The sequence below is a fragment of the Bidens hawaiensis genome, unplaced genomic scaffold (genome assembly GCF_021521415.1).
Source record: "Bidens hawaiensis isolate Kalapana, Puna unplaced genomic scaffold, B.hawaiensis_p1.1 tig00024225_1, whole genome shotgun sequence".
Classification (NCBI taxonomy): Eukaryota; Viridiplantae; Streptophyta; class Magnoliopsida; order Asterales; family Asteraceae; genus Bidens; species Bidens hawaiensis.
In genome coordinates this window covers 102,008-114,448 of record NW_027493804.1, presented here as the reverse complement: position 1 = coordinate 114,448, position 12,441 = coordinate 102,008, and the positions used below count along the sequence as shown (strand labels likewise).

Genomic DNA, 12,441 nt, shown 5'->3' with positions numbered 1-12,441 from the left:
TTCACATTATCTAGTTCAGTGAGTTTATTTTGGGTTCTTGACCTGGCCCATGTCTTCGTTTGAGTCAATTAGTATGTTAGTATGTTTGTTTTCTTAGTTATATATTTTCAGTTATGAATTTGTACGAGTCTTTGTGTTAGACCTAGTTTGTAGGAGAACATGGAGACTAGTGGTAGATGTTATGAGTTAGTGGAGTCAGTTATCTTTTGTATTGCTATTTAATAGCTTTGATGTTGAATTAATGAAGCACCAGAAATTTTGAGTCTATTGTATGATACATCTTTACAATTTTGTTATATTTATAGGTTATAAATCCTATTTCACCATTATCTTTCAAAGTTTCAGTAACCAATGTTTTAAAAATCGGTATTTTATTCGTACCGGATTGGACTAAAAATGGTATAATCCCGGTTCAACAGGGTTGTATAATTTATCTTATAATTTTTTATAAATGCAACTTTAACTCAAAAAAACCAAAAAAAATCATAATTTCATAATAAAATATAATTCAAAAGTTAATCCATATTAAAAAAAAACAAAATAAAAACACTTGATTTTCAAACAAAGTTCTTTTAAAATACGGTTCGCAATAGATTTATGGCATCGGAGTGTTGTATGCATCGAGTTCACGACGCTTAAAAGATGAAATTCACTCTCACCATCATCATCATCAACAAGAGTATAAGTACTTTCATTTCCTACAATAATAAACAAGATTTAGTTACATAAAATCATAATACAAAAATCACATGAAATAAGTAACATATACAAAAAAATGGGTCTGAATTTTAAAACATAAAAAATCATGTGGGCTTTTAAACCGGTTTTCTATGAAACCGGACGGTTTGATGCTACATAAATCCGCTTAAATATACCGTGTATAAAATACCAGGCTGCTCATCGAAATCCGGTTAAACCGGCCAGTTTAAACCAATTTTTAAAACACTATCAGTAACCATTACTATAAATGTAAGTTTTATTATTATTACTATATATTATTATTATTTTAAGCAGCTTAGATGTATTAAATAAAAAGTCCGATAAGAAATTGGACACAAAAGAAGTTTACGTCTAAATGAGTGTGTTTTTTTAGCCACTCATCAAAAGTAAGTCTTGTTAGGATTTTATAAAATTTGATAAATGATATAAACAATTTTAGTTTGCGAAATAAAAAAAGTACATATAATTGAAATAAGAGGTCAATTTTATTGTTAATCTATTTCTAATAAAGTACAAACATTTGGGCTTTGGAGTGTGATTGCTAGGATATCATCTAGGAGCCATGTATCACGTCGTACACTCGTACTCCACGGAAGATTTAATGAAATACGATGAAAAGGCACCAAAAGACATAATCATTGTGATATAATATATATTAGAAATATATTGATTTCATATGTGTGTATATATATATATATGTTATCAGAGAACAAAATTTATTAGGTCAGGTTAGATGTTTTTTTTTGAAGTAAAATACTAGCAAGTTCTTATGTTTTAGTTGTAAATTTGTTGGTGCAAAGGTGCATACTTCAAGTCAATTTGAATACACTACTTGTATGTAACAAAATAGAAGTTATTTAGTGCAAGGTTATGTGGTATTTAAATGTAAAAATTGCGATATTCAGAAGAATTATTTTTTAATAATTTAAATTTAGAAATATAAAAGGTGGTTTTTTCTCCCCTTACGAAAACAACTTTTGGGTGGTAGGCATCACTCTTCACCTTGGTTATTGCTGCAACGAGAAGCATCTTAGCATATCACTAATCTCGACATATAACATGAAACAGTTGTCTACAACTCCACACATCCTGGACACATAAAGGTGCTGTTTGTTTTTTTAGAAGTAAAATGTCTGCAGTCTGCAGACCACATCTGCAGACATCTGTATCAGAAGAGGTGGACCAAACCTCTGCACTTTGCAAGAAAAAGACTGTTTGTTTTTTAACGTCTGCAACCTGTTAAAACTTTCAATATAAGCTCTATACAAAAAACACAAATTATCCAGCAACAAGTAAAAATATATAAATCCAAATTTTATATCTCTAAACAAGCAAATTATAAAACTTACATTAACAAATTTCCACGTGAATGTTTTTTCCTCAAAAGTTTCTTCAATTGTTTTCGAAAGTAGATAGTTCATACATAATGAATGAAACGAGCCAAAACTCGAGCTTAAAACAACTCACAAGCCGATGACATAAACCTAAACTTTCTACAAACCTTTTTAACTAAAAACTTTCTATAGACTTTTTATAATCCTTAACTTTCTTCAACCCTTTTCAACTAAAAACTAATAATACTTCGAACAATTATGCAAAATTATAATTGAACAAAAAAAAAACTAATCAATTAACAACTCAATTGAACAAATCAATTAACAAGAATTCAATTAACAAAAAATTTAATAACTTAATTGATATCTGATGGAAATAATGAGTTTTGAAGAGGTTGAAAGACTATGGTCCAAGTCTGCACCAAGAAGAGGGCGCGCAGACGTTTTTTAATGAAATGTCCTCGAAAAAACAAACAGTCTGCAGAGGGCGATGTCTGTGCGCTGCAGACAAAAAAGGCCAGGAAGATCTTTTATAAAAAAACAAACACCACCAAAGTGATAAAACCACAAACAAGTATTTTTAATTGCACAATCAAACAAATTTTTTTTTCCTTTTCTTGATAATATGTTGTAACCTTTTCTAAATAAATATGGGTATTTAAAAATTATATCATGATAAACAGTAATGTTCACCATACCAAAAATTTATTATCGAACATGTCACATATCTTATGTATGTATTAAACTCAGAGGAATTTATGTAAAAACTTATAAAATTTTTATATTAATTTGTAAAATTTTTCAAAAGGAAATATAACCAATTTTCTTATTATTAATTTACTATTTTGTTTTAAATCTGTAAGTTGATCACACGTTACATATTAAAACATTGTTTTCTTAATCATCGATCATCCTCACCATCTCAACCTCTATCCCCGTTTCCATTGCCATTATATGCACCATTTATGTTGATACAACAAGGATATGGTTGGTTAAGGTTTGAGGATCTCCTCGGCTTTGAGCTTCTAAGGTACATGTTAAGAACAACAAAATTGTTTGCCTCACTACGGGAGGGGAAGTAGGTAGACCCCATCGGTAACATAGCAGTCATGTCAGTATTGTCTCACGTTTACATGAGTCGACGGAAACCTAGGTGCGACTCCAAGTTTATCGAAATATTGGAGATTGTTAGACAATATTGATGTCGTTTGAGTTGGGTGAACCAAAGTATGCATACCAAAACCATAAAATTCTAGCATCAGAGCATGATCATTGGGTATTGATGATTTAATGATCACCTCTAATATAATCGCCTTCTAGATAGGTCATATACATTCCCCAAACCCAATATGTACGATGCTGCCGAGCATCCTAAAAAGCGAAGTTTTTCTTCATGTCCGTTGTACAAAAGTGAAATGTCGTGACTTGTCGGTTTAAGCAAAAACTCATTACTACATAAAATCGCCATGACACTACAAAAATACTTAAAGCATTCATGCTAAGTCCTTTCAACCATACTTAATCGCCGATGTGCATTTTGTAACATCATCAATTCATCAATAAAGCGTAGTAAAATCCCACTAATAGCAATGTTATTGGTAGGGTCTGGATTTTCTAGCTCCCTGAAACTCATTTTCAAACTCCCATCTCCCCTAAAACCATTCAAATCTGGCTTCTATATCTCCAACAACTTTTAAAAACAATATAAATTCAACATCTGAAACCTTAGTTGAAACACAACTTTATCATATACTGAGTTATCGACAGAATAATCTTCCGAACCTATTAATTTTTTTATGCTTCTGTGTCTTCAAATTTGGTTTCGTCGACAATATATGTGAAATGTTGATGACTACTTGAGACGCCCTTGGTAAAGCCGAACTCGTCCGAGGTTAAAGAACTATATTATTATCCGTTTTAAAAGAAGAATTTTTGTAGCTAGAGTAGAAGAAATGGAAGTATGAGAAATTCATATTTTGGTATAAAAAGTATGAATGGGGATGAACCATTTATATTGGGTAAATTAATTTAATTTGGAGAATATCAGTACCGAATCAGTGTTGTTGAGCTTACCAATCAAGCCGAACCTCCATGAAGGAGGGTGCCCCGAGCAGCCTAAGAAGCTAGGAATTTCGTACAAGTTAGAGATTAAAGAACATCAATCTAACCAAGACAAATGACATAGAAAAAGGTGTGTCTCCCTGTTTTTTTTTTCGAACTGTACGTAACTTTTATAAACACAAACACAGACAACGACAACCCACACGCGGCTGCCTCCACAAGCCAGAAGCAGCCACAGACAACAACGAATTACATGAGATCAAAATTGCACCAATTCGACCAAGCTAGAGATCTAAACTTAGACCTATACTTATACCAAAGATAGCCACTAGCCTTTATATCTCCTATAATTTCAAACAAATTTATCTCCTTTACTTCAAACACCTTTTCGTTTTTCGCCTTCCAAAGTCTCCAAAGAGTAATTATGATTATCCCATGGAACACCTCCTTTTTATTAGCTCTAATATTGATAGACTTGTGAAGCTCTAAAAAATCTCTTACGAAAAAGGTCTCTTTTAAACGCTAAATTATTTTAAGCTTTTCAAATCATCTAACTGACACCAAATACACAATGACAAGTAATCAGTAGATAACACAAAAAGAACATTTTACGAATTTGTCTTCACGTGAAAGAAAAAGGAAGAAAATTATTGAAAAGTATAAAAATAAAAGTCTAAATTCATGTACAGATCATTTATAGATTTCAGATTGTTTAGTCGGAAATAAATGAAGTGAGACAGGTGTCTAAATTCATGTACAGATCATTTATGGTAATTGTTATCGTTAGGCCCACGCTTCTAAACGGATGTCTTTGGGGACAACACGCATCCCCCCTTCCTCACCAAACAACAAACTACTTTTTTCATTCGACATGTCAAGATCTAGGTTAAACTGTCATTAGAATAACATGTTATGTTTCACTTTATGTTGGGTATTTATCTTTATAAACTTATAATATATAAATGAGTGTTTATTTCAAATTAAATTTTTTACTTTTAAACTAAGTGGTAGACCAGAAAATTGATCATAAACCTAACCAATCTTACATTATCTAAACTGATCCTAATGAAAAAAGGAAAATTTGTGCCAGTGTGTGATGGCTTATTTTAAACTTTCATTACGTTTGTAAATATACTTGTGATTTTGTGGGACTTTACATGACCTCGTTTTAAATTTGTGCGTGGGTTGTGATATCGCTGAACCGCTGAAAAGCATGAACTAAAAGCCAACATGAGACTAGTTCGCATTGAAGTTACAACTAGTAAAACATACGAATTAACAATCAACAACCGGAAACAACAGATGACATAAAAGAAAATGTTTATAAAAGTATTATCCTCATCCCACATTTTTATTGTAAAAAAGTAACGTCTAAAAAGTTATTTTAAAAGATTATTCCCAATCCAATAATAGGTAAACCTTTTTAAATCAGGTTTTGTTTCAAAATACTAACAATAATTTATTTAAACCTTTCAAATTTAAAAGTTCTTTTTTAAAGCATAAAACCGTCCTGACAAGTGTCACTTTATTAACCAAACTCCTGACCGAATCAGATTATAGCTTATGTCTGACTCGAAGGTGTGGCTTTGAGTTTGATTGTTTGAAGATGCTATTCTGGATTGTGGGTCATGTACGTCCCATTAGGTGGACTACATTATGCAGACCCCTTATGGCCGGTATATTGGTATTGAGATAGCGATAAGCTCAATACCAAATTGAAAATCATTAAAAATAGATACCGGTATCGAAAATATGCGGGCAAAAATTCGATAAAATATTGATACCGTACCTATCCTAAAACCTCAAAATGTTCCTACTAAATTTCAAAATAGTAACCACAAATTTCCTTATTTGAATCTTCAGATGTAGAGCTAAACATCTCATTTCTCTATTCTAGAGCTCTTATACTATGATACGACTTTCATTGATTTCTTTTTAGTCACTAAAGCCACTTGTCTAACGTAAATGTCTACCCTTTATCGTTGTCGCTAGGGGTGCAAACGAGTTGAGCTGCTCGCGAGCTACTCGAGATCGGCTCGTTAAAAAGCTCGATCGAGCCCGAGCCTTAAAAATAAGCTCGTTTAATAAACGAGCCCGAGCCCGAGCTTCACTTATCGAGCTCGAGCCGGCTCGCGAGCCTAAACGAGCTGTCATTTATATAATTTTTTTAAATATATATATAATAATTATTAATTAATATATATAATGTTATAAAAAATAAATACAAATAACTAAATAATATATATTAATTTATGTATAAAATCATAATAGAAAAAAATATATAAAAATAATTATAATTTATATAAAAAATAATTGATAAATAGTAAACGAGCCGAGCTCGACCCTCAAAATTTGCTCACGAGCCGAGCTCGAACTTTGAAAATAGAGCTTGAAACGAGCCGAGCTCGAGCTCGAGCTTTGTATAAGTTAAACGAGCCGAGCTCGAGCCTAGTCGAGCTCGGGCTCGGCTCGGCTCGTTTGCACCCCTAGTTATCGCCTTGTCGGTTAATTGAAAACTGTAATAATTTTCCTTTGTAATCGCCAATCCAAACATGTGCGAAAATAGTTAAACTTTGGATACCAAAAATTACTCCATTTATTACATGACTTCGATTTCAAAATAAACTGTATAAATATATTAAAAAAGCAAAAATAGTTAAGAAATATCAAACAAAGTGATAAATGAACTATTACTACAAATATTCACTGTTTTGGTAATTATAATAAAGATATAGTATTTTATTTTATTTTTCTAAATGTAAAATTTGAACAAGGGTAGTGAAGGAATTTAACTTGAATTCAGTATGATCCTCGATGGAATCTTATAACCATGGAAGAGAGAGAGAGAGAGAGAGAGAGCGAGAGCTACGTGTAAGGGAGCAATCAATTGCAGGTTTTGTTTTTCTTCTCTTTTAAATCATGGGCCATACTGCCGTAGCTTTACACTTTCTAAATATTTACTCTCTTTCTTTCTTTTTGTTTTTAATAAAGTATGAAAATTAAGACTAAAACTATACTAAATATTAAATAATATTAATTTAATTTTCACCCCCCAATATAATGAGAAAATAGACTTTTTAGATGTTGAATAAAATTCTTTACAAGAAATTCTTTAAAATCTTGTCTCGTTAAATGAAAATATATAATATCAATAGTACCAGTAATAGCCAATAGCTAGCGATGAAGTGGTAAAAAAAAAAAGACTTGGTGTTTTATACGACTCAGGTTCAATTCTTATCCTCAGCATTTAGTTTCAAAGGCACCAGAGTGATGATGGGAGACTAGACGAGCAAGCGACTTTCATTAGTTGGATCCTTAAACTGAACGAGTTTTATCTCACCGTACTGTCGTGCCTTCAGGAAAATGTTTACGGGCGTTGGCCTTAGATGAGGGTTTTTTCTGGATCTAAAGCCTCGTATTCCGATATGATGAATTTAGCTAGTAGCGTCCATTTGAAGAATTCGTTAACCATTCAGAAAAAAAAAACTAGTAGTAGTAATAATAATAATAATAATAATAATAATAATAATAATAATAATAATAATTCTTTTGTGTGACTCAGATGAACTATAATATTTTAAAGTTAAGACTTTTGATATAAAAATATAATTAGAACCGGTAAAAAGAAAAAAAAAGATCTCACGATATTATAAAGAAATAAATGAAAGAATTAAAAATGTTATATTATTCTCTACTATAAAAATGCTCACAAATTAAATCTTGATTTATATTTTTCTCTTGATTATTATATGTGAATGATATAACCGTACGGCCGCACTAGAATATAACCAAACCTATCTCCACAGCTCCTTGGAGTTGTATTGTATGTCTGGTTTCCTTAAAGTTATTGTTCTAGAGTGAGAAAGTAGTCTAAGAGAGAGAGTGACAAAGATGACTCAACAACTGTCTTCGATGAACACAACGTCGGAGCAGCAGACCACGACCGCCGTCAACCGCCACAAATATTTGTCTCTCTTTGCCACCGATCACAGAGACTATCTTCTCTCTCCTACCGGAGCTCAGGTTCTCTCTCTCTCTCTCTAGAATTTATGACGCATGACAATAATAATATAGTTCAGCTAAACATATTCAAATTAATCACATACAAACATATATATAAGTTTTAATAAAGTTTATTGTTAGATCTAGGTTTGGACTATATAATTAAAATAAAAACCAGATTATATTATATGTGATGGATTGTGGAAAAATTTAATTAAATACTTGATTATAATTTTGATACTGCTGGTTTAAGTTAGACCATAACGTACAAATGGTTAAAGCTAGTTCCATGGTTACATAAGAAACGGCATCTTATTTTGAGTGGTTTTTGGCGACATCGTATGTACTTTAGTGTTGTGTTGTAGAAGCAACAATCTATCCTCTTGTTGAAATTACTTTTAAAGGCCACCTGTCCCTATTTAATTCCATTGCAAAGTATATTTACAACCGTTACACAAAGGAATTGAATTACTTTTAATATTTTTCTAACAATCAACACTCATATCCCATTAAAGGGTACTGACAAAATTTCTTCTTTCATAACTCGAACCTTTAACCTCCATGAAGGAAATCAACACTCGTATCTTTATAAGAGGCACTGACAAAATTTCTTCTTTCTTAACTCGAATCTTTAACCTTCTATGAACGAAATCTTAAGGGAAAACTCTATAACTACCTCACCAAAGTGATGATGGCAAGTGAACTTGGGTTTTAGTGTTTTATATTTCTAAATATTAACTTATTTGATGTATTTTGTCATAAAAACTATTATATTATCTATAAAAAAATAGTAGGTGAAGTTTTTATGTAGTAACTAACTATATATTTTTTTTCTAAAGTTGGAGTTGTATTAATTAAGACATAACAATATATCAACCTAAGTTTCATAATTGATTTATTAAGTCACTTTTTAATCTGTTGGACACTTTTTTATAGCAATAGGACAATACCAAAACTTGTAGTAATACATAAGGTGACACTTTCTTAGTGTGATTTTAAATCAGGAAATTTTTGTAAAGTGACTATATGAGACATTAATAAAACGTGCTTGCTATATTTTGATGCCTTATAATACTCGAAGTTGTATATATTTAGCTATATATCAATCATGGGATAGGCCGGAGTTATAATAACTTATATATATATATATATATATATATATACATGAGTTGTGTAAAACTTTCTTCTATGTTGTACACTTGTTGCACCTTCACTTAAAACTTATTAGATCACTATACTTTTTTTAAACTATAAAAAAGTCTCTTGATTTGATGTTTTATGAGGGTATGAAAATTTACGAGGTGTCTTTAGCAACATAAGACATATGTAAACACTCAAGAATACCATATGTCCGCTAAGATCAAAGAAGTACACAAGGCATGCTTTGTTATACCTTTGTAAAACACTATAGACCTCCATCAACCTACCATAGGAATATGAGTTGTAAACAGCATAAGAGGAATCCATAAATGTAAGGTGCCTCTCACTTTCAATCTCCATTTTCTTTCTTCAGAAGTGGGGCTGTCCACCTTTGCATTATTTCCACCCTCAAAACCTCATAGAATGTTACACATGGGGCTTCATATATGCAGATATTTTCTTGTTTCTTAGTTAAATTTCCACAACAAGATTGCCCCACTCAAAGTTGGACCATGATCTATATTCCCCTACACACTGTACTCAAAAGATTTTATTTGTCGTCCGTAGCCACGACAATATAATGATATAAGCTTAGTTTTTCATTTTGTACAACTTTAGTATATTATGTACGTGTGGATTATATTATTTGATGTGTTTCAGATAAAGATTTCGGAACTTGAAGATAAAACCGTGGGTATTTACTTTTCCGCAAATTGGTACCCACAATGTCAAACATTTACTAAACTCTTAATTCAAGTGTACAACCAAATACAAGCTAAAAAGGAATCAAACTTTGAGATTATCTTTGTATCATCTGATGAAGACTTGAATGCATTCAACAACTTCTATCAGTCATACATGCCATGGCTCGCGATTCCATTTTCTGATTTAGAAACTAAAAAGGCATTGAACAAAAGATTTGATGTTGAGGGGATTCCATGCTTGATCATTTTACAACCCCATGATGATGATGATGCGAGTGTGTTGCATGATGGAGTTGAGTTGATTTATCGTTATGGTGTTGATGTGTATCCGTTTACTAATGCGAGATTGGATGAGTTGTTGAGGCAAGAGAGGGAGAAACATGAACGACAAACTTTGGCGAATTTGCTCACGAATCATGATAGAGATTTTGTTTTGGCTCCTTCATCAAACAAGGTTAGCGTATATTGTTTTTTCACAAGTTTTATTCAAAATAACCTCATTTTCGTACGTAATTTGGTTTTCAATAAATTTATATTAATTTATGAATTTGAATATAAGTATACTTCCATTTTTTTATTTTTCAAGTTGATGGAAAAATTCATACATAACATTGATACAGGTATCTCTTTCCTCCTTAATGGGCAAGACTATTGGGCTTTACTTTTCGGCCCAATGGTGTCTCCCAAGTCACAAATTCACTCCCAAGTTGATTTCCATATACCAAAAGATAAAACAAAATATAACCCAACAAGAGTTTAGTGAAGAACAAGAAGACTTTGAAATCATCTATGTCTCGAGTGATCAAAATGAGCTAGAATTTAACACATCATTTAGCGTAATGCCATGGCTAGCCCTCCCGTTTGGTGACCCGACCAGTAAAAACCTAACCAAGTACTTTGACATAAGAGGTATTCCCACTTTGATCATTCTAGGACCAGATGGTAAAACCGTTACAAAGAACGGTAGAAGTTTGATCAACTTGTATGAAGAGGAAGCGTACCCCTTTACTGAGGCTCGAGTCAAGCTATTAGAAAAGCAGATGGATGAGGATGCTAAAATTCTCCCGAGTGTGGAGCTACATTCGGGCCACCGCCATGAACTCATGTTGGTGTCTCAAGGGAACGGCGGAGGGCCGTTTATTTGTTGTGATTGTGACGAGCAAGGCTTGGGTTGGGCTTACCAATGCATTGATTGTGGTTATGAAGTGCACACCAAGTGTATTAGGCCAGTGGTTCCGGTCTCTAGTGCTTAGGCTAGAGATTGAGTTTGGTGAGTTTAATCATTAATGATTGCCTTAGAGTGGCATTTGAAAACCTTATAACAATTGTTTAATATTTGCTTACCTAAAGGTAGGTTATGGGTTGATTGTAGATTTTGGAATGACTAATTGTGTATAATAATCTTGAATTATTGTCCTCATTTTGTGCTTTCCCATTATTTGTTCCAAATACCGATTAGATAAAAGGGCACCATGTTTCTTTTGGTATGTATGCTTTTCTAAAGGTTTGCTTATTAATATAGTTAGGACTTAAGAGCATTACTTGTGGTAATGCATCAACTTATATAATCTTTTACTTGTTATAATAATAATAATAATAATAATAATAATAATTTAATATTTAGGGGCTGGGGTAGCTATTGTATATAATAAATAATAATAATAATAATTTAATATTTAGGGGCTGGGGTAGCTATTCAATGATTGTATTATGAGGTTGTCTCTGACTCAGTTAGCATCAAAGTATGTTTGATTTACTAAAAAGAAACATCTGAATCAGTTATGAAACCCTTAATTGGTTAGATGTATAAACATGCTAATTAAATGAAGCATTTGAATCGGTCATTCCTCTTAATAGTTCATGCTAATTAAATGAAGCATTTGAATCGGTCATTCCTCTTAATAGCTCATATGATTTGTTTCAAATGGTTAGGATGAAATGTACAAAAGTATGTTCAAACTATGTTTACCTTTCATTTTAGTTAATATTAATGATATTGAGTATATAATCCTCTGATAAAATAAAGACTTATAGTTGGTTTTCAAGTCAACTTTCTAGATGGTAGGTTACGCATACGTAGCATGACATCGTTAGTTGCCCGATATAGAATATCTTTAGGATATTACACAAAATATTATTAAATATATTAGCTTTATTAAAGATATCCATTTGTTGGCTAATTTTGAGGTATTATTATATCATTAAAAGCATGAAGTATGATTAAGAATTTATAAAGTGCCACGTCTCTTTTAAGATAGTGTTGCAATCAAACATAAGAAAGAAAGGAAACTACGACATTAAAGAAGATAAGGCACCCAATCTAGCTATATAGTTGTTAAATGATGCGTGATTTTTTATCCATCGCCTCTCCAAGACGCCACGCTAGTTATTCCCACAAGAAGTAAATATTAAATAATTAATAATATATATAGAGTTCGGGTCTTTTTTGATTCGAAAATAACAAGTCATAAAACTTGATT

At 31.9% G+C, this 12,441-nt stretch overlaps 1 protein-coding gene across 1 annotated transcript; it reads left to right on the top strand.

Moving 5' to 3' along the window:
* The first annotated feature begins 7,912 nt into the window (after nucleotides 1-7,912).
* LOC143568739 (putative nucleoredoxin 2) lies at nucleotides 7,913-11,375 on the top strand. Its single transcript, XM_077054814.1, has 3 exons — nucleotides 7,913-8,138; nucleotides 9,918-10,415; nucleotides 10,582-11,375. Exons 1-3 carry the CDS (start codon nucleotides 8,007-8,009, stop codon nucleotides 11,212-11,214), a joined length of 1,263 nt encoding a protein of 420 aa, XP_076910929.1. The 5' UTR covers nucleotides 7,913-8,006; the 3' UTR covers nucleotides 11,215-11,375.
* Nucleotides 11,376-12,441: the final 1,066 nt, after the last annotated feature.